The 21,410-nt window shown below is 52.9% G+C and overlaps 8 protein-coding genes across 8 annotated transcripts; 5 read left to right on the forward strand and 3 right to left on the reverse strand.

Moving 5' to 3' along the window:
* The first annotated feature begins 299 nt into the window (after positions 1–299).
* Positions 300–1,145, forward strand: BGZ61DRAFT_50060 (uncharacterized protein). The gene has a single exon (XM_046251577.1). It carries the CDS (start codon positions 502–504, stop codon positions 1,057–1,059), a length of 558 nt encoding a protein of 185 aa, XP_046103411.1. The 5' UTR covers positions 300–501; the 3' UTR covers positions 1,060–1,145.
* A 1,582-nt stretch (positions 1,146–2,727) lies between these two features.
* On the forward strand, positions 2,728–4,916 carry BGZ61DRAFT_50092 (S-adenosyl-L-methionine-dependent methyltransferase). The gene is made up of 6 exons (XM_046251629.1): positions 2,728–3,035; positions 3,228–3,632; positions 3,719–3,800; positions 3,866–3,985; positions 4,050–4,295; positions 4,350–4,916. Exons 1-6 carry the CDS (start codon positions 2,945–2,947, stop codon positions 4,558–4,560), a joined length of 1,155 nt encoding a protein of 384 aa, XP_046103412.1. The 5' UTR covers positions 2,728–2,944; the 3' UTR covers positions 4,561–4,916.
* Positions 4,799–7,023, reverse strand: BGZ61DRAFT_454115 (uncharacterized protein). Its single transcript, XM_046246161.1, has one exon. The coding sequence runs from the start codon at positions 6,990–6,992 to the stop codon at positions 4,896–4,898; it is 2,097 nt and encodes a 698-aa protein (XP_046103413.1). The 5' UTR covers positions 6,993–7,023; the 3' UTR covers positions 4,799–4,895.
* Positions 7,024–7,558: 535 nt separating this feature from the next.
* On the reverse strand, positions 7,559–9,714 carry BGZ61DRAFT_392677 (amino acid permease-domain-containing protein). Its single transcript, XM_046242848.1, has 7 exons — positions 9,316–9,714; positions 9,119–9,223; positions 9,001–9,063; positions 8,852–8,951; positions 8,532–8,780; positions 7,922–8,466; positions 7,559–7,863 (listed from the first exon to the last, which is right to left on the reverse strand). The coding sequence occupies exons 1-7, from the start codon at positions 9,688–9,690 to the stop codon at positions 7,666–7,668; spliced, it is 1,635 nt and encodes a 544-aa protein (XP_046103414.1). The 5' UTR covers positions 9,691–9,714; the 3' UTR covers positions 7,559–7,665.
* A 1,906-nt stretch (positions 9,715–11,620) lies between these two features.
* On the forward strand, positions 11,621–12,100 carry BGZ61DRAFT_454117 (uncharacterized protein). Its single transcript, XM_046246162.1, has 3 exons — positions 11,621–11,745; positions 11,851–11,910; positions 11,974–12,100. Exons 1-3 carry the CDS (start codon positions 11,632–11,634, stop codon positions 12,043–12,045), a joined length of 246 nt encoding a protein of 81 aa, XP_046103415.1. The 5' UTR covers positions 11,621–11,631; the 3' UTR covers positions 12,046–12,100.
* A 605-nt stretch (positions 12,101–12,705) lies between these two features.
* Positions 12,706–14,267, forward strand: BGZ61DRAFT_494901 (uncharacterized protein; the record flags this gene model as incomplete). Its single annotated transcript, XM_046250811.1, has 6 exons — positions 12,706–12,778; positions 12,831–13,046; positions 13,105–13,409; positions 13,466–13,786; positions 13,849–14,022; positions 14,088–14,267. The coding sequence occupies 6 exons, from the start codon at positions 12,706–12,708 to the stop codon at positions 14,265–14,267; spliced, it is 1,269 nt and encodes a 422-aa protein (XP_046103416.1).
* On the reverse strand, positions 14,076–17,739 carry BGZ61DRAFT_50119 (kinase-like domain-containing protein). The gene is made up of 8 exons (XM_046251662.1): positions 16,776–17,739; positions 15,667–16,718; positions 15,428–15,609; positions 15,207–15,353; positions 15,091–15,148; positions 14,751–15,031; positions 14,453–14,689; positions 14,076–14,387 (listed from the first exon to the last, which is right to left on the reverse strand). The coding sequence occupies exons 1-8, from the start codon at positions 17,493–17,495 to the stop codon at positions 14,341–14,343; spliced, it is 2,724 nt and encodes a 907-aa protein (XP_046103417.1). The 5' UTR covers positions 17,496–17,739; the 3' UTR covers positions 14,076–14,340.
* Positions 17,740–18,581: 842 nt separating this feature from the next.
* BGZ61DRAFT_422553 (P-loop containing nucleoside triphosphate hydrolase protein) lies at positions 18,582–21,385 on the forward strand. The gene is made up of 2 exons (XM_046243532.1): positions 18,582–18,865; positions 18,955–21,385. Exons 1-2 carry the CDS (start codon positions 18,734–18,736, stop codon positions 21,250–21,252), a joined length of 2,430 nt encoding a protein of 809 aa, XP_046103418.1. The 5' UTR covers positions 18,582–18,733; the 3' UTR covers positions 21,253–21,385.
* Positions 21,386–21,410: the final 25 nt, after the last annotated feature.

Consider the following 21,410-nt stretch of genomic DNA (forward strand, 5'->3'; position numbering starts at 1 on the left):
GGATCTGGAGCCGGCCTGCAGCGTCCGGGGCGGCGGCGATGGCGGCGGTGGGGGCGGCCGAGAGCGGGAGGAGAGGCGTCGTGACGGTCGCGGCCATGTATGCGGGTGGGGGAGAGGATGGATTCGGTATGTTTCTTTCCTGGGCCTTGTCAAAAGGCAAGAGAATACGATGGATTGATGAACGGAGAACGGAGAATGTGTTGATGGGCGTCAACAACAACAAAACATCAACCTCACCAGGGAGGAGGAGGAAGGGGGAGGGAGAGACGATCCAAGGCCACACGAGACGGCCGCCATCTGCTCATATTAATATAACCCGCCATCCTCGATCCAACCCTACCTACTTTCCCGCTCACACACACACTCACTCACTCACAACCCGCCTTGTGCGACTAGACGAAAAATAAAAGAGCTCACGCGTTTCCCCACCGATAATAGTAGCGTCATGATGGGAGGACCGCCGTAGCCACTCCCCTCTCCGGGGCGGTGGCGTCGAAAAAAATGTCACGCCCTCTTCCCTCACAATCCCTGCGGCTGGGTGATCTCGATGCAACCCGTCTGGGCGCTAGAAGTGGCAGAGGAGCGAGTTTTTGTGTCGCACTCGTCGCCGGTGTGAAGGCGAAAGTTGGTGGGATGGGGTTGGATTGGCATCCCACTCGCGGGGGCTGGAAGATAAGCTCCGGGGTCGGTGAAGCGAACGATGGAACTTGGCGGCTGGTTCATGATTGTGGGAAAAGGCGGGAGAATGGCGTTTTCCAGAACACGTCGACGGCGGAATGGGCGAAACTCTGGGGTGCAAGTCGGCAATGGCTCTACTCTCTCTGTTGTCTCGCTCGTCGCATCGCAGCGCATCGCATCGCATCTCAACTCCCACCCACACAGAGCCCCCTGTCTGGCGATGGTGCACATACTGCAGCCTCCCTCACTGCACAGCACACACCGCACTGCAGACTCTGCACACACGAACGGCACAGACAGAAAACCGAGCTCGGCAGGCGAACTGGTGGAGAGATAAGAGCTTTGCTCTGGGCTTATCCCTTTCTCGATGGCCTCCAGTAGTACGCACCATCCCACCATCCAACCAGTCCCCGTCCGTCCTCCCACACCCGCTCGCACCTTATCGGCCTGAGCTGCCTCTTTCAACCCCAACCCACCGAGCGCTGCGGCAGTCCCGGATCGGCCAAGGGTGCGTCCAAGGGTCTCCTCTAGCGTAGCTGGCGCAAAGGGTCGGTCAAGGGACCCCCGGGGAACGGGATCGAGCGATAATGGCGCTGGAGTGGCCTTGTTTCTATTGTGGCCTCTTCCTCACACCGATTGTCGAAGCCGAGAAATTCCCCCACGCGGTACGACACCATGTACGAAGGAGAGCACGCGCATGCATCGTGGGCCCGTAGCAGGCCATCGTTGGCCTGGCTTGGTCTTGGCTCGGGTGAGACGATGCCATGCGTGTCTTGGCCATATCTCCACCAGGACGCCGACTGCGTACACTCTGGCTCTCGGGCAGTCATCGCCAAGTGAATATGTAATCACGGGCGCTGCTGAAAAGTCAGACAAGGCACTGCACACAGCCCCGGAAACTCCACCGCCAGACTACCGAAAGTCACGACATGAAAGACAAGCCCGGACACAGAGCGGCCTAGACGCATCTGTTCTCCGGGTTAGTCGGGGCTGGACCTTCGAGACCGGGCCGGCGATGTGTTGACCACTTAAAGTTGTGACTGACCGATGATTTTAATTGACAACTGACCTGCAGCCCATCATACTAAAATTAGCTCGTCAATCTATTTTCCCTTTCCTTTCTTTTCCCTTTCCCCCGCCAGCCCGCCATGTCGGTTACCAACGTTGTTCCATTGCACTGGAAGCCCCATATCCGCATTCCCCAGGAAGCTTATACTCGCTCTTGGCCCACACGCTAGAGCCCATGCCCCCATGCCAATTCGATGCCGTGCCCAGTGAGGCGGAGACTTGGACCGGCCGGCTAGCTGACAGAGTTCCGTAATTACGGAGCTGGCCTTGGTGGAATGGACGGGTGCGTGGCTGGTCCCGCGCCGTGGCTCCGCTCGATTGAACCGGCCCGCAGCTTTCGCGCATGGTTACACAGGATATCTGGAAAAATGCGGTTGCCGAGGGGGGATCGGTGTGTCACGACTTCAAGCCTGTCAGCATGGGGGAGGAGAATTGAGGGAAGGGAAAAGAAAACGGCAGAATATACCGTTCCGTGATGCCATGATGCTACTCATTCCCGAGAAACCTCCCCCTCCTCCTCCGCGAACTTGGCCCCTGCGCCATGCCAACCACCAGCTCGGGATGCTATATGATCTATTCGATTCCAGACTCGAACCGTCCGCCTTCTCCGGCTGAAGGTTTGACCTCGCCTCGCCCGTCCTGGCCTCTCTCCGCCCCGTGCATACCGAGCTATACTAGAGCTCCTCCAAGCTTTGAGGCGTCCGCCAACACTGATCCAACCACGATCCGCAGAGTAAAAAAAAGCAAGTCGGCTCTTCAATAGGTGTCTCAGTGCCCCTCTTCTCCGTATATCTCATCTGCGTTGTGGTCGTGTTCAGTCGGGAGAGGCTTCATTTATCCTTGTGTCCTCTCCCCTCTTCCCTCTCCAATCGTCGCCATCCGCCTCCACCGGCTCATATTACCTGTCACATTCTTCCACCTTGTCTCTTGTCTCCTTCCGCGACACCACACGCTCACACTAAACAAGTGACGTGCCTGCCCCAAATCCAGCGGTGCCCCACTAGTCCATTCGACGTCCCTTCTTCTCTGTACTGCCCTGCGTTGCTCGTTTCATTTGGTGGGCTTGTCGCTCGCTCGGCCTTCTTCGTCCTCTCTGCTCTCTCTCCTCGTGTCTGAAACTCCCCCTGCCAATTGTGCGTCGGTGGGAAAAGAAGACACAGCGCGGGTGGACAACACGTACAAGCATTCGCACAGCAACATGGGGACCTCAGAGGGCAGGCGAAGTTCGAGGGCGAGCCCCAAGAGCAGCCCAAGCCCAAAGCGCGGCAGCTCAAGTCCTGTCGCTCAAGGTAAGGATTGGATGTGATTTTTGTTGCAGGAATTGCGGTCCTGTTCCCTACATCATCGCCGTCCTCACCACGAATCCGAGGATATACGGCAGTTGGACGGAGAGCAGACCAACACGGCAACCTCTGACGGGTGGATATGCCAACATGCTGTTAGTTGCTGCAGATTGGACGTATAGCTGACTTACACCGAAGAACACTCCCCTGACCACGAATCGCCACACGACGACCAACCCCAAACCCAGACCAACGCTCAGGGCCTCTTACACGGCGATGCCCTCATCGAAGCCGGCGGCAGCGACGAAGACGGCGAGTTCTCGGCCAGCGAATTCGACGCCGCCTCCACCAGCGACCGCACCGACTCAACATCCGTCAGCTCGAGCATCTACGAGCACAGCTACCAGCATGGCCGTCGCTACCACCGCTACCGCCACGGCCGCTACCCGCTGCCCAACGACGAGGCCGAGCAGAACCGCGAGGACATGCTGCACGCCATGATGCTCGAGGCCACCGACGGCCGCCTGTTTTATTCGCCCATCGGGGACTATCCGCAGAAGATTGCCGACCTGGGCACCGGCACGGGGCTGTGGGCCATTGAGGGTACTGTTTCTCTTGTGTCTTGTCTCCTGGATCAGAAGGGCTTTCAATGGGAGCTATTAGGCTAACATGAATGTCCCATATTGCAGTGGGAGACAAGTACCCAAGTGCCGAGGTTCTAGGGCTAGATCTAAGTCCCATTCAACCAGTCTGGGTCCCTCCAAACGTCAAGTGAGTATGCGATTGGGCTACATACATGTGCCAGTGATAAAACTTGCCGTTGCTTATTTGTATAGATTCCTGGTCGACGACGTTGAAGACGAGTGGCTCAACGGCGATGACTTCGACTTCGTCCACCTCCGCAACATGATTCCCATCCTCAAGTCCCCAGTCGGCCTTCTCAAGCAAGCATACGAGTATGTACCCCTTTACTACATTCCCCAACACCCTGCTCGAGTCTGACTCTGCTCTCTGTCTAAGCCACATGAAGCCTGGCGCCTGGGTCGAACTCCAAGACGTCGATGGCGACGTCCACACCGACGACGACTCCATTCCCAAAGACTGGCCCATCAAGCGCTTCACCGAACTGCTCCTCGAGGCGTTTGCCCAGTTCGGCACCAACGCGCACGCCGCCGTCTTTGGCGGGCAGTACCTCGCAGAGGCGGGCTTCGTCAACATCAAGCACAACTACATCAAACTTCCCTACGGCACATGGCCGCGCGACAAGTAAGATGTCCTCGTTTAGTACTCGAAAGTAACACAGCCTAACGAGACAACTAGGGTTATGCGACTCGTCGGCATGTACTACCGCACCGCGTGCGAGGAATTCTTCCCCGCCGTCGGCGCCATCCACTTCCCCATGCTGGGCTGGGAAAAGCCCGCCATTGAGCTCTTCTTCGTCGAGTGCCGCAAGTCGATGCGCGATCCCAACGTGCACGCCTACGGCAAAATGCACTTCTGGAGCGGGCAGAAGCCCCTGGACGCGGTGTAAAGGAGTCAGTCAGTTTTGAGTCCCGGTGGTCGTCGTCAATGTTGGCGTTATAAGCTCGTGTTTTTATATGCACTGTTCAAATCAGCTCTATAGAGGTTTTGTTGGGTGGCTTTGTGGTTAGGGTTGCGTGGAGTTGATGAGCGGGCTTCGTTTCCCGTTACGAGGATGGCCTAGAGGAGGGCGAAAAAGGGGTACATCCATCTGCTTTACGAATCACGAACGATACTTGAACTGTATGTATTATCAACCAAGTGCTGTATTTTGTACGCCATCCAGATGTCCTTTGAAATTACTAAAGCCCATCCCTTACACCGCCACCTTGCCATTGTCCATCATCACCTCCGTCCCTTCTTGGCCTTCTTGGTCCGCGGCACCTCGGCATCCTCGTCTCCAGCTCTCCTCTTCTTGCGGCCCTCCTCGAGCAGCTTCTTCATGCCCTCGGTGCCCTTGAACTTGGGGTTGGACGGGTCGATGGCGTACTCGTGGCTCTCGAACACGGCCTTGAAACGATCGTCCGCAACATCCAGGTCGAAATCCTCCTGCAGGCCGCCGCGCGACTGCGATTTCTTGGCCTCGGCGCGCTTCTTGGCCTTGCCCTTCTTGCCCTTCAGCTTCTCCGCCTTGAGAATCTCGTTCATGTCGAAGTGGTCGAGGTGGTCCGCCTGGTTGTCGTTGGCGTCCTGGGCCATGACCTTGGCCAGCTGGGCCTTCTCAGCGGTCGACTCGGCCTCGGCGGCTTCGCGGGCTTCGCGCTTCTTGCGGCGCTCTTCCTTTCGGACTGAGGCTTTGGTCGCGCGGACGGGCTCCTCGGCAGTGAAGAAGGGGTCGTCGAAGCCGAGATCGTCACCCTCGTCAGCGCCAGGTGCCTCCTCTACCTCCTCTACCTCCTCAACCTCCTCGGCATCAGAATCCTTGCCTTCACGCTTGGCCCGGGCCTTTTGGCGCTTCGACTCCTTGCGCTCGCGCTCCTTTCGCACGTACTTCTCGAGCGTTGTCTCCTCCGCCTCGGTCTTCTTGGGGGCTGCGCCCTCTGTCAGAGCAGGCGTAAAGGTGATTTGCATATCGCCCACGGGACCGCCCTTGGACTTGGCTGCTGGCTCATCTCCTAATCCCAGAGCCGCTCGCATCTTTTGTCGGGCCAGTTCCTTCTTGGACAGCTTGGGCTCATCTTCGCCAGCTTCCTCAACCTGGGGCGCCTCTCCGTCTAATTGCTCGTCCTCACTGTCGCTCGCCAAGTAAGCTCGCAGATCGTTCTCCTCAATCTGGGCTCGGCTTCCAGTAAACGCGCGGTTGATCGACTCCTTTCGAGAAACCTCATCGGGGTGCATGTCCCAGGTAAGCTTGACCTTGGAGCTCTGCAGGGCGTTTGTCACAAACTCGACCGGCTTGTACGAGTCTGGGATCTTTTCGCACTCGTCACGGGGCTCATCGTCGAACGTCACGTCGTCAGGCACGAACCGCAGGTCGAGGAAGTTGGAGGATGACTGATATTCTCGTCCGTCGGTGGCTTCGTAGATGTTTTGCGCCACGGCTGGGCTTGAGCAAACCATGACGGCATAGTAGTATCGAAGACGATCGAGTTGGTAAGATCGCAGCGCATCGCTGTCGAAGTCCTGGTCGTCACCTTCCTGAATCAGGTCGTTCTTGATTTTGTCGTCTTCGTCTTCGCTATCTGCGTCACTGTCGTCCGAATCTTCATCTGAGTCCTCGGTCCGTGCCTCGTCCTTGAAAAGTGCCTTGGGGGGTCCCTCCACCTCCTCTTGCTGCATGCGCTCCTTGCCAAACTCGCTGGGGAAGACGGAGATCTTCTCAATTCTACCGCCGCTTGTCGGAATGAAGCTGGAAAATAGAGCCATCAAATCGGCTGATTTGACATGATCCCAGTCAAGATTCACAATCGCAATGCGATTCGTAACCTCTCCAACTTCCGCATCGGCTTGCTCGTCCTGAAACCTTTGCATGTCGCCCTTCTTCTCGGTATCCACGCCGCCTTCTTCTTCATCGGAGTCGGAATCGTCGGAGTCGGAGTCTGAGGATGCGAAACCTCCACCTCTAGCCGGGTCGAGTTTTGCATGGGCAGCCAGGAGCTCCCGCTGCACCACGTCGTCAGCGTCCACCTCGATATCCTCATTCTCGTCCTTGTCCTCGTCGTCCTCTTCATCCTCATCTTCATCCTCTTCTCCCTCTTCCCGATACAGCCTCTGCAGTGCCTTTTTCTTCGCATCGGACTTCACTTTTCGGCCGTAGCGGTCGACTTTGGCGGTCGCTGTGAAGTCATCGTCCTTCAGCATGTGTGAGAACCGCTTGTCGATTGTGGTCTTCGCCTGCCTTTTCGAGGGCAGGCGATAGCGAGGATCGCTCTCGAAACTGGCGAATCGCGCATCGGCGATGCGCCTGGGGGCTGGGCCTCCCTTCTTCTTGGAGTTCTTCATTATTGGTTGTGCAAGGTGGTGATGGTCGATTGGCGACAGTGGAATGGAGGGGCAGAAAGCAATTTTTTGGCGGTGAAAGTTTTCTGCCCAAAGGCGGTGAGCCCACCTTCACTGACCCTGTGGCAGTACTCCACGAGTTGCCGTCTCAGTCGGTTGAAATGAAAATCAGACATTAATAATTGGGTCCGTGTAACAAATGTTTGGATCTTTTAGCCCTGTCTAAAGTCTAGGCGACTATTTCTTGACGATTATAATTGTCCTAACAGACTCCCTCCGAGCAACCAGTGGCTGGGTTCACGGCGGATGCGCTAGTCTATCTGGCGACGAAGGAACAACGTCTAGTTACTATAGCCAATGCCCTTGGTCGAGAGGCATCCCGTATATCTAAATTTACTCAATATTTTACTTTCATTCTGAAGAAAAAAAAAGAGGTCGTTAGTGAGTATAACGGCCATGGTTGTTATACGCAGGTATTTACTCCTCTTACGTCCACAGACACTCTAGTCTAGTGCTTGGCATTTTCTTGGTTCTGGCGTAGTAACAACTTCGAGAAATGGGGATTATCTCTATATTCTGATCTAGTGCTCTCCATTTTACGTCTCTGTTGCTAAGATGTTGCTTTGAATGCTTTATAAAAGTGTTCATCATCTCCATCCATCTTTGAAAGCTGACTCTAAGGTTTGGGTGGAAATTTCTTCACCATTCGTGCCGTCCACCAATCTCCAATGGTTCTCGACATTGTCTTCCTTAATCGAGTCCCTCCGAAGAACCAGTACCAGAATATGGCCCAGGTTAAAAGAGGTTGAGCTGGAGCCGCATGTACCGCTCCACCATTTGGATTGATGGGGTTGCCATTCTCAATTGGTGTAGGCTGTAGACATCCGTCAGCACACACATGGCAAGGATGGATTGTGTTGGGGTAAACTCACAGCATCGTCCCCGGGTAGATAATATACGATCCTCCAGCGACGTCCAAAGCGGCGCACTCTATCCAATTCCGTATCAAAATACCTGTCCTTCCTTATCTCATACGTCACGTTGGCGAATCGGAGGAGATTCCACGGAGACGACCTCGCAAGCAGACCTCTTTCCACTACTGGCGGTGCTTCGGGATTATCAGGTTGATGATATATGCGAGTGGCTGTTCCGAATACAAGGATGTAGTATGCGATGCCGAAAAGAAGGATAGATAGACTAATGGTGGGGAATCCGAAGCCCTTGAAGGCGATCTTGCTACCATCAGAGCCTTCGTACGGCGGGATTGCATTAATGACGAGAATTGCGAGGTTTAGGGCCACATATGCGAGGACGAATACCCTCATGCCCCAGTGACCAACACTACTGGTCATTTTAGAAAAGCGAAATGGAGGCCTTCGAGACTTGTTCGGGGTGGGTCTTCGTGCCAGCTCGCGGGTCGGGCGGGACAACGCCTCCTCACGAGAACTGAGGTTGAGATAGGCGGCGCCGATAATCACTGTAGTGCGAATTAGTAATTAATCTCTTGATCCATAGCTTAGATCAAGTATAAAAAGGACATACTGAGGATGAAGCAGTGCGCATACGTCTGCACGTAGCCTGGCAAGCTGACTGACTCAAGCGTGGCCGGGATGGAGGACGACCCGGCAATCACCACCACGCTCATCGTCCAGTGGATAATCAAGCCGCCTTGGGGAGCTTTGTGAATGAAGTAGCCCGGGTGGTCTGGGGCTAGCTCTCGTTGAATCTCATCGTCCTTCTTCCAGACATTTGACCAAGGTAGCACTTCGGCCTGACCAATGGACTGCTTGACTGGAGTGTCGGAGAAAACACCAGTATTAGTCTAAAGCAAATAGAGATTCAGGCCGCGTCATTTATCGTACCTCTTGAGAAAGTATAGATAATCGAGTTTAGACTCCCCAAAGCCGAGATGGCAGCCACAATCGCCCATGCTCGCCTCGCCGTAACTCCGTTGCCTGAGAGCTAGAATGACCTGTCAGCAGAGAAATAAACAGTCAAGAACGTTCTATACCATTGGTGCATAGTTGACATTTTGGCTAGCCCCGTGGATGTCTTCCCATGTGATTGAGTTGAGCTTAAGGTGTCTCTGTTAGCAACTGCCAACAACGAACCGCCATGACGAGACTCACGAACGCGGAGACAACCAGTAAGTACAGCATACCGACAGTGAAGACGGCAATGATGAATCCGCGTCGCAATACTTGGGGACGGTCCTTGGGGATCTCGCCGGCGACCTAAAGAAGCAGTTAGCATGGAATAATAGGACCGGGTTGCAACTCTCCATGAATTGAGCCGAGTGTCTGGCGATTGAGGAAGTTCAACTCACAAATGTCGCGTTCTCCCACCCTTCGAAGCTGAACAAGACTGACAAGAGCGCCTTGGCGAACTTATTCCAAGAGTTATTAGGCTTGTGCCATATATGCCAATCCGCCGCTCGGTCTACAACGGTTCCATCTGGTTTTTTCAGCGGGTGGCCAGTGGCCGCGAGGGCCACGATCCATAATGTGACGAGAAATAAGATCTTGACGATGGCTAATCCCTGATTCAGTTTGCGCCCAAACTGAGGAGAGAAGTACTGTAGGAGACAGAGAGCCGTCAGGGTGACTACGCCGATCAACCGGATGACGTCGCGGTTCACGTCCGGCACCACATTGTCCTCCTGAGAAGCGATGCAAATTAAGATCATTCTGCCAGTCTGCATGCTGTTGGTGCCCGAGTTGAAGAGGCCGATGAAACAAACTGAGTAGGAGATGTAGGCCAGCAAGCCGTCACCAAGGAACCTGCGTAGCCACTTCTTCAATCTCCTTGTTGGGGGGCCTTGTGTCAGAGGAGATGCAGGCTGGGCATTGTTCGCTTCGGCGTTGGATACCCTCCGAGGGCCATTTTCCACGTTGTTTAGAGGCCCGTGGGTATTTGGTTGCGGAATGGATGGTCTCGGCTGTATGTTTGGTCTCGGCTCGGGATCGTCGTCAAGATAGGCGATCGCATGCGCACTGATCTCGTCTAGCTGCTCCGTACTAACGTTAGGTCCGTTGTAAATTCCACATTCACCGGGTTCCGGAATAACTGACATAAACTAACTCTCCGCCAGTATACGGCAATGCTTCAGCGTAATCCAGATACATCACCATGCTATCCCAAAGATGTAAGCTCCTGCACAAGAACGCTACAGCCAAGTAGCATGCTGTCACCGATGGGTGCTCAGACTAACCTAGCCAGAGTGTAGACAAAGCCTATGCTAAACAACCCGAGCGTCAAGTCCTTGTTGCCAGTAAGCAAGAAGACTGTGGCTGGGGCTGAGTAGATGCCCGTCCCAATCATCTTGTTGACAATGAGGGCAAAAACATCAAAGGTCGCCAACGCGCCCTTGATCCAGCTACTTCTGGGGTCAGCATCGTCGGGCGATGGTCGAGGCTTGAACGGGCCAATGTTCTGAGGCGGAGGAGCGTCTCGAGGCAGGTCCGCCAGCTCTGTGCCGTCGTGGGTGCCGCTGGGCCTGGACATGATAGGATAGAGTCCTCTCGAGTCAAAACTCAAGGCGGATTGGAAGGAAGATGGTGAGCAGAAGGATTCATGCATGAACCGATCCTACCAATGCGGGTGTGTAGGAACCCAACTTCTTTAGAAAACTTGGCTGGGGGACTGGGAATGGGCCTCGAGCTGTGGTGCTTCGTTCGGGGCTGATGGGTCGCGGACTATTACGAAATGCGAACACAGCTGAAAAGAAGCACATAAAGAATAAGGCTGGCGGCTGCTGTTCCAAAATAGCCATGTGCAGCCGATAGTCTCTCAATACGACGACGCAATATCCACAAGCCGGGCTTCCGTAGCCAATACATATCGCTAATTTACGGCAAGGCGGCTAAGTAGACAAACCATCATCGCCACAACGGCAATAGCGCCATGACAGTCTGAGCCATATCACATCTCATTTATTGGACAAAACAATGGAATGTGCCAAGGAAGTCTCGAACTCCCCCATCGAGAGATTCCTCGAGTCTCATCTAGGTCAAGCCTTGACAATAGTTTCAACTTGAAATATGTTTCCTTGTCCTTTCAACGCGGCATTCGATTGAGAAGTCGATTATTTGTAAATTATATATATGTGTTAGGCCTTGGGTTAAACTTGAAGCTAGTATGGGCGTCTTTAGTTGCGAAAGCTGGGCTTGGGGGTAGGGTTGTTGAGATCGCTACCAGATAGATGCCTGCAGACTTCTCACAACGAATTTGTCATTATTGTGATTAAAAACTCTCGATAAGAAACGCCATCTTCTCGGCGTCTGCAGGGAGGATATGCGAGTAAGCGCCTCATCGTACGAAAAAGAAATATCAGGCTGAGCAATCAGGATGTAAGCCTCACCCTTGCCTTCTTTCTGCCTTGCCTTATCTTGGGCGAACAGCAACTGAATCGGGGGCTTGATTTAGCGCCAATGCCTATTCAATCAGAGGTCGTGTGACTCAATAGACCACGTCACCATAATGCTGTGCCAAGCAAGTCGCTACCTCGCACTGGTTGCCTTAAGCTCGGCATTGACACATATCGCACACGAGGGTGGCGGGATTGGTTTTGGTGGCATATATGAATCAAGCGCCCTTCTACATCTGTGCTTCTGACCACACACCGCGAGACCGTAACAACAAGATGTCGATTTCAGTTGTCAAGTACGATGTGAGACACGATGTGCTTGAGGGTTGGCTCGAGCAACAATTCGGCCCCCAGATAACCGCAGATGGATCCCAGGTGTGGTCTGCCAAGGTGAGTGCCCATAGGCCAAGTCCCACAGCCCATGGCCGATCCCTCTGCGGGCGAACTCGGTAGACTCACTCCCTTGTACTTTGCCTGACGCCTCCTGTGCTGTAGCCCATTGCCTCCGGTCACAGTAGCTGGTGGAGTGTCACTGCGCCTCGCGGAATCACAAAAGTAAGCATGCCACCTGAGCCAGCCCAGCGGAGAATAGCGTGAGCTGACGCGCTATTGCCCAAGGATGAGACAGACGAGCTCAAATTACGATCTCTACCAAAAAAAAGAACGCCATTTGGAGTCAGAAGGAGTTGATGGTCGGTACACCTAGCAGATCATTCATCCTGTGCGGGTGGTCAACACATATTAGCACCTATAAATATCTTCATATTTCCATTTGAAATGTTTTAAACTCTGTCTCAAGCTTTCCACAATTGTAATTTGTATAGAGTGCCTTGTACGAGTGTGAAAGTAGCCTCGGGCGGGCGAAATACAGCCTGGTAGGCGCAGCTAGCGCATTGAGGGGTCAGAATGAGGAGGCGACATCAAAACAGGTCAAATAAATATTCACACGTCCTTTTCGCATCACAAAAAAAACCGTTCCGTTACTTCGAACTCTGAGCTCACCTCACTGCTGACTTGAGCCTGCTTTTTTTCCCTTGTGCCCAAGCCATCTATCTATCGTTCACCCATACACCCCTCGTCATGATTTATGACCCTGTCTGGCCCGTTGAAGCGCCCCAAAACAAGGCTTGCAGCCAAGAGATTTCCCAGCATTTGGCACGAGACGCGGCGAGGCTCTTCCCGAAGAATGGATCTGTTGATTTCTGGGTTACTGAAGTTTGCAAGAACGGTATGGTTCGCCTGTGATCAATCACATGTATTCATCAGAGTGCGCACTGATGCATTATTGGGACAAAGGCACCGAGATGTTCAATCTCACCAGCGAAAATGCAGTCCAGGACCATCTGAGAAATGTGCGCGAACTCACTGAGCAAAGGCCAGACTACAATGAAAAACAGTTCTCTGGTCCTATGGCTCGATATTAGTACGTTTCTTTAGTCTTTTTACTTCGAATTAACCTCATCGCTAACTGAAAGTCTATCTTGTTAGTCTTCTCGAGCCAGTGTACGGCTGGAGTGAGCTACCCATTAGCTACAAAGGGGCTTTGGATCTTTTTTCAACCTTCCGCGTCTTCCCCGAAATGTATACTTACCTCAGTGCTTTCGGGCGAAAGAGTTTCCCACAAGACGAGAGCTTCGCTAGCTTTGACTGCGCCGAAACCGTGGATGAAAATGGGGCGCTGAAAACGATCGGTACGTGGCCTTTATACCTCAAACTGGGCATTTGCCAACTGCGGAACTTTTGTCTCAGAATCGTGTTATTTGCTCAAGTACGTCGGACTACGAGAGGGGGCCTCGAAGGGCACGAATCCGTGGTCCATCCGCCACGCGCTCATCTACCAGAAGGTGGACTTTGATACCCGGCAAACAAATCACATTCTTGTCAGGATTCCCGAAAACCTGGAGAACCGCTTAGGCGAAAGTATCATCAAAGATGCGGAGGTAGCGGGTGTCTTCGTGCGACAGTGGGTCCAGCTTCACTCAATGTCTTTCGGCAGTGTAGGAGACAATCTGCGCCAATTTATCAACTACCTCGACGAGGAGGTGACTAGTATCGTAAGTCCTCCCACTCAAGTCAACTGTATCATTTATTTTATATTTACGCAAGCAAGTTCGAGCGCATCGCCCTTTCGGGTGTAGAACCGGAAAGCCTCAACGAGTATGACACTGCTCACAGCTCGGCGACAGACATGAAAACGATACATTACCTAGAAGATCAGGCTGAGCGGATCTTCAATCTCATCAAACTGAATATGGAGACAATCGGCTGTCTTCTCCGGCAAGCAAAAAGACTCAAGTCTCGAGGCCCCTCATCAGACCGAGGAATGCTCACCCAGTTCGAGGATCAGATGCAAAAGATCAAGCAAGATCATAGATTCATTCTTCTTAATGTTTCTGCTATAATAAAGAGAGCCAAGACTGTGTCAGAGCAGGTACGGAGCATGGAGACATGCCGTCAACAGGTGGGATGAATGCTAACGTCAAAAACCGACAGCTTCGCGACACTATCTCCTTGAGAAATAGCGAAATCAATAAAATGCAGACTGAGATGGCTTCCGGACACACCAAGGCCATATTCACGCTGTCCAAGATGTCTAGTCAAGAGGCACACGTCGTGAAGACCTTGACGGGTTTGGCGCTCATCTTCGTCCCGGCCTCATTCGTCGCAGTAAACCTACCCCATCATATTTTCAAGCAGAAAGATTCTAACACTAATGCAAGGACTTCCTTCAGATGGGCTATGTTACACCAGCAGGAGATGGAGCAGCGGGGTGGCTGGCGGAGCCTGGTCTTAAGATATACGCCATATTGGCCATTCCCCTAATAGCTTTAACGATGCTAATCTATGCGGTGATTGAATGGCGGAACCGGAAACAACAAAATGCATATAGAGAAGACGGAAACATGGTATAGTTATGTACATTGAATATTAGATTCCTCACCCAGCCGTCTTAGAATTTGACTCATGAGCTCCATGCCCCGGAGCTCATGCACTCCATTCATGCACTGCAGCCCTCTTGAACAAGGCCATATCTATGCAGGGACAAGTCAATATCTTGGATCACAAAAAACGGTAGCCTAACCTAGAATTATCTTACCTCTGGACTTAGCCAAGGTTATCGAAGCTCTCTTCAATTTTCGGCCCTCGTTCCTCATCTCAAACAACATCTCCTCCAACGGGATATTTGGGCAGGCGAACTCTGATTCTCCATTGTCCCAAGGATTGTAGAGAGGTGTAGGAAGGGTTCTAAACGATTTGTGTTTATTGCTGCTGTTATTAGAAATCGTGACCTGGCGGTCCGACTCCAAACTGAAAAGTTTATCGCCTATGTTCACTAGAGCCCGCAGGGTTAGCAAATACAAAGCAACGGGATTTATATTATGTGGGACACTGACAGGGTAATAGAACAAGAGATCTGTCGGGGCCGAAAAGCGCCATGGCGGCAGATTCAACACTTCTGGGGCTGTTATTTGAATGTGTGGAAGTAAGGCTGGCACGACGGATGTTGTTGGCCACGGGCTTCGTGATCTGGGTCTCCGGCTGCTTGTAGTAGTTCGGTTTCTCCTTGGCCCAGAATTGGATTTGGGACCTAGCCATTGTCGAAGGTTCGCCCTCCTTGCCGAGCCAGATTGAAGTCGACCTTTCAGTCCAGGATGATGCCTCGGCCACGATCGGCCTACAAAGTAAGCTTCATCTTCAGAAATGCAGAAATACAAAGAAGGGTCTTCTACTTACTCTCCGAAGTCATTAATTACTTTGTGATGAAGGATTGCCCCTTGAAAAGCCTCAGCGTCTAGCCAGGGTTAGTCAATCTCACCAATGCATCTAGACCTGGGGGCTTCAAAACTGACCTCCTCTTGACTGAAATCCGAGCGTGATAACAATTTCCAAGCCATTGCCAATCTTTCTAATGCCATTAAAGAGTGTGCACTGATGATCCTCATCTGGTTCGTCTTGGTAGATGTATGTAGGGATAAGCTGCGCAAAGGCGGTATCGACTAATGAAGATCAAAGGGGCGTCCGATAATCAGTGTTGCTCTTTTTCATCAGGATGATCCCACTCCGTACTCACTTATACACCCACGAACTGTGGGCTCTTGATTTGGTTTCTCAAATCCCCATTTGAGAATGAAATGTGCTGATTTAGGTGCTGGTCTAACCTCCTCAGCTTTGTATAGTAGTTGTATTCGGCAACTCTCGGGCGGATCGAGCTCCCTCCGGTCAGTTCTATGAAGCTTCACACTCACTTCACCCCTAGATAGAGCAGGCTTGGTTAGTGTGTATTGAAACGGGGCAGAAGGGTAGAATTACATTTCGAGAAATGAGACCACCTTGTCCTCATTACACCACCCGATCTCCTTGAATCTCCCAGGCCCTTCCATCGCTAATTCCTTTCTCCTTATTGAGGTCCGTAATTTGTCACCGCGAAGTTGCCAGGCGAGTTGATAGGTGTCATGTGTTTCCTCCAGACACTTCAAAACACTGTCGGATTGTGGTCGATGGTCCTTGTTGTGAGTGAACATTTGGATTATGAGTTTGCACACGGCCATGACATAGTCCTTATTGACTTGATCTGTCGGATGGATGTTAACAAGCCTATCCCCAATGGACAGGACCTTTCGGTTGACGCAATCTTTAACGACATTATCACCAAAAAATACAACTTCGGGTTTCTCGTCCTGCAGCTCCTTGTCGAAGGCATCCAGCTCGGTTGATTTTGTGTGGCGCCGCTCGTCCAGCAAGAGTATCAACACCTCCACCATGATACAGGCGAGTGACCAGACGTCGTAGTTGAGAAGAACTTGGATATCTCTCGGCTCGCCGCTGGAGTTGTGTCGTACATCTAGACGATTTAGCCGCGATTCAGGTGCGTTGTACTTAATATCACCCTGCTTGAGCGGTGCTGATCGTTCTTCGTCAGTATCGACAATCTGGATGATGGATTGGCCGAAGTCGGTGATCTTTAGCTGCCGATCTGCCGTGACAAGAATGTTGTCCGGCTTCAAGTCAAAATGAAAAGCTATGACTTTCCCCTCGTCTTCAGAGAATGGATTGTCTATGCCGGTGTGAATAGCACTAAGTGCCCGGGCCACCCCAACCATCTGAACCCACAACCAGTGATCTGGGAGACGTAGCGGACCGGGAGACAACTCCTCTCGAAAGTGGCCTTCTCGGAGGACGGAGTAAAGACTTGTTTCAACAAATGGAAACACGTAATGAACGCATTTGCCCCAATAGTAAAGTGCCAGGAGGGTGATGATGTTATCAGAAGCTTGACCTTTGATCTGGGACACCAGTTGAAGCATGTCTTTTTCCATGCCATCGGCTGGATCGGCCTTGAGGATCTTTCTCGCAAAGCGATACTAGGGGGGGGTTGTTATCATGGCTACCATTATGATGGTTGTTCAAACATCACGTACTGTCTTGGCATTTCCCGTGCCCGTTATGGAGCTCTTGTAAGCCTGGTCCATCCTAAAAGCGACCGACCTGTCGACGTACTCATCCGAAACCTCAAAGTATAGGAGAGTTCCAAATTGTCCTTGGCGCGAGGGCTTCTGTTCATTTTGAAACGGGAATCGTTCATGAGGAACCACACGCTTCGGTGGGACGGTGCCGGAATTATCTATCGTGAAAACGAACGGGTTAAACATCTTCAAGACACGCTCGTAGGCCGAAATGAACAACTTTCGTTGCAGATCATCCGGTAGTAGGCTTTCGAGTGACGCAACATTGGAACATTGTACTGGGGCGCGTGTCCTAGCGTCGATGGTGTCTAGCCATGTGTAGATGAAATGCAGTTTTCCCAGGTACACCATGATTGGCAGCAGCATCCATGCATCCTTGTCATGGATGTATCGCTGATATCGTAGGGCGTCCAGAGGACTCTCTCCTCGCTGATCTTTGCACTGCTGACAACCACAACCAAGGAGACTCCTGATGATATCATCCTCGCCAAAATGCTCCCGGAGCTTTCGCTGGGAAAAGAACGTCTTATCGGCTCGTCTCCCCACGTCTTCGAAGAGCCTGTCGGCTGTCTCTCCGACCTCAATGGGCGGATAGGCACATTCTACGACGTTCCTGACGTGATTTCGACCTTCGCAGTCCGTAGAGATGGGATTAAGGAGGCGATAGTAGTCCATTGTTGCCTGAGCCGAGGCAGATTGCGGCTGAAAATTGATCTAGCTGAGTCGATACCGACTCAGCGTTTGGAGACTCGGGCGATCCTGATCCTGTCTTGTGGGATGTTGCGTAGGACAGGCGTGAAGAATAATCCATCTGCAAGACTGTAGGCGCTGTGCCTACGCCAGAAGATTCAGACCCTCACACAAGGATCGCGACATGAAGTTGAAAAGGGTAGATGTGCCAGCGTGTACTGGAGCAGCCTTGTTCTTCATTAGGCGCTGTGGCTGCTTATCAGCTGGACGAGGCAGTAAGGCGACAATGAGTCCTGTTGTCTTAGTCAGCACCATTGTTCATATAGGTAGGTATGCAGCTGAGGTGTGCAATTAAGAGAATCAAGCCCAACTCGAATCACCATCCCTTTCATCATCTCGATCAGCTGCATGCGTAGTGCCGGATTATCAGCCTCGAATACGAGGTCGTGCAGGCTTGAGTCTTGGTGCGCCTTGGCCCCAGGTGCCGCCGCCACGGGCTTAAGACAATAACATAGATAGCCAATAAGGTCGGTAAACCTAGTTAACACGTCACTCAATTCCAAGACAATACACGGCATTTAATTAATCGGAACGTGACATAGAGATGGTTCTATCACTGGTTATGCCTAGCTCTTAGCAACACTTACACCTAATAATGACAAACGTCTAATCGCTCCCCTGTGGATGCAACCCCTCCAGAGATTTAAAACATTACTCGAGTGTATAAATACTTGCGATGATTGAGTAAAACGATACACGTACTCCAGATTCCTCCTAATGCGAAATGGGAGCAAGGCAAAGTTGGTCAAGGGATGGGGGACCTACCCTGTAACGCAAATTGATATCCCAGGCGGCGCGCAGTTTGGGATGTGTCAAACGGAGTCCGAGCGGTACCAGGATCACAGCTCAGAAGCTGATTTGGAGATGTAAAGTACAAGGCCTTTGCTCAAATAATAACAACAGAATGAATACATCATTCAGCAGATATGATTCCTCATTTTATTGTCGGGCACGCATCTACGGGGGATTCTGGACTTGCAGTAGATGTCTGTGAAGGGTGGACGGCTGGCCAGCACCTGAGGGCCGCTCGCCCCACATGTGGAGCCATCGGCCATCGGCGCCTCAGAACGCCGCGCTCCAAAAAATTATTTCCAGCAACCGCAGAGATAAGATCGCGAGCCAGACAATCAATTCTCTTCACACGCATCGTCAACGCTGGACGAATGGCCCCCAACGCACGACACGGCGGGCGACAGCCCAAGCCGCAAAAGAGCGGTCGCACCGACCAGCGCCAGCAGAAGCGCAAGAGAGACCAGGAAGATCTCCAGAAGCTCGAGCAGCGAGTGAACGACCTGGTAAGTCGTGGTGGGGTGCGCTGCGTCGTTGAATCGTTGACGATGGCTACAATGACCCGTTTGACCTGTTTGCTCACGATGCTGTGCAGGATCCCAAGTCGATCGAAACGAAAAGCTTTTCCGACCTCCCGCTCTCCGTGCCGACCGCCTCCGGACTCGAGGCTTCGCATTTCCAGACCCTGACCGACGTCCAAGCCGGCGCCATCCCGCTTGCGCTCAAGGGAAACGACATTCTCGGAGCCGCCAAGACGGGTAGTGGAAAGACGCTTGCCTTCCTGATTCCCGTGCTCGAGAAGCTCTACCGCGCCCAATGGACCGAGTTCGACGGACTCGGCGCCCTGATCATCTCTCCCACCCGCGAGTTGGCCGTCCAGATCTTCGAAGTCCTGCGCAAAGTCGGTCGCCACCACGCCTTCTCGGCTGGTCTGGTCATTGGCGGTAAGAGTTTGAAGGAGGAGGCCGAGCGACTCGACCGAATGAACATCCTGGTCTGCACGCCTGGTCGAATGCTGCAGCACCTGGACCAAACCGCGGGCTTCGACGCCAACAACTTGCAGCTCCTCGTGCTTGACGAGGCTGATCGCATCATGGACATGGGTTTCTCATCAGCCGTGGACGCTCTGGTCGAGCATCTACCAAAGGAGAGGCAGACTCTCATGTTCAGTGCGACGCAGAGCAAGAAGGTATCTGACCTGGCACGACTCAGCCTCAAGGACCCCGAATACGTCTCGGTTCACGAATCCGCCACCACCGCCACCCCGACGAATTTGCAGCAGCACTACATCGTCACACCTCTGACCGAGAAACTCGACACCCTCTACGGCTTCATCAAGGCAAATCTCAAGAGCAAGATCATTGTGTTCCTGAGCTCTGGCAAACAGGTCCGCTTCGTGTACGAGAGCTTCCGGCATCTCCAGCCCGGTATTCCCTTGCTCCATCTTCATGGTCGACAAAAACAAATCGCCCGATTAGAGATTACTTCCAGGTTTACCGCTGCTAAGCAATCGTGTTTGTTCGCTACCGACGTCGTCGCCCGAGGTATTGATTTCCCTGCGGTGGATTGGGTCATTCAAGCCGATTGCCCCGAGGACGCCGACACCTACATTCATCGCGTCGGCCGAACCGCCCGATTCGAGAGCAACGGCCGAGCTGTCATCTTCTTGGATCCCAGCGAAGAGACGGGCATGCTTAAGCGTCTGGAGCAGAAAAAGATTCCCGTGCTAAAAGTCAATGTCAAGGAGAAGAAGAAAAAGTCAATCAAGGACCAACTGCAGAGCATGTGCTTCCAGAACCCCGATCTCAAATATCTGGGACAGAAGGCATTTATCAGTTACACCCGGTCGATCCACTTACAAAAGGACAAGGAAGTTTTCAAGTTCAATAAGCTCGACCTCGATGGATTCGCCGCCAGTCTTGGCCTTCCTGGAACACCACAAATCAAGTTCCAAAAGGGAGTCGACATTAAGCACATCAAGAACGCTCCCCGCTCGGGCATGTCCAGCGGCTCGGATTCAGACATAGATCTTGACGGAACCAAGTCGAAGACGAAGAAGAAGAACGAGGTGCGGACGAAGTATGACCGCATGTTTGAGCGCACAAACCAGGATGTGTTGTCAAGTCATTATTCGAAACTGGTACTGAATGGAGATGAGGAGGGCGAGGATGATGACGATGAGGGCGATTTCCTGTCGGTGAAGAGGCGTCTCAACGACGATGACCTGGACGAGGAGGCCAAGAACGCCTTCAAGAGCTCAGCCAAGGTCATCGAAGGAATTGGAGGAGAGGAGCCGTTCATTGTCGACTCAAAACGACGAGAAAAGGCCCTCAAGTCGAAGAAGAAGATGCTCAAGTTCAAGGGCAACCCGACCAAACTCGTGTACGACGAAGACGGCAACGCGCACGAAGTCTACGAGCTCCAGGACGAGGACGACTTCAACCAGGAAGGCCCCGCTGAAGAGCTGCGCCGCAAGTTCGTCGAGGACGAAACCACCCGCGTGCGCGAAGCCGATGTCGACGACAAGCAGCTCGCCAAGCAGAAGCGCCGCGAGAAGCGCGACAAACGCAAGGCGCGCGAGGCCATGGAGATGGCCGGCATCGACCCGGACGCGGCGCCCATGTTGCACAACACGGCCAACGACTCGGATCCAGACGCCATGGACCCTCTCGAGTTCATGCGCTCCCTCCCGATGGCCGGCGAAGGCTCCGGCTCCGACTCGGAACCCGAGCCGCCGCGCAAGCGCGCCAAGAAGTGGTTCGAGGACGACTCGGACGAGGAGCGCAAGGCCAAGAAGGCCAAGAAGGCCCGCGGCAAGGTCATCGAGGTCGACCAGGAGCCCGAGACGCTGGAGGATCTGGAGGCGCTCGCGGCTGGGCTGCTGGAGGGTTGACATGGACTGTGGACGGGCTAGGAGCGATACCCTTTGGTGTAGCCTTGTGTGGACGGATAGACAAAAAGATGGAGGTTGGAATTCACAAGGTTGCGTTTCTAATGATGATTACTCAATATCACTTTTTACTTGGTATGCGTGGCCCCTTGTTGTGATGA

The sequence above is a fragment of the Ilyonectria robusta genome (genome assembly GCF_021365365.1).
Source record: "Ilyonectria robusta strain PMI_751 chromosome Unknown BGZ61scaffold_12, whole genome shotgun sequence".
Classification (NCBI taxonomy): Eukaryota; Fungi; Ascomycota; class Sordariomycetes; order Hypocreales; family Nectriaceae; genus Ilyonectria; species Ilyonectria robusta.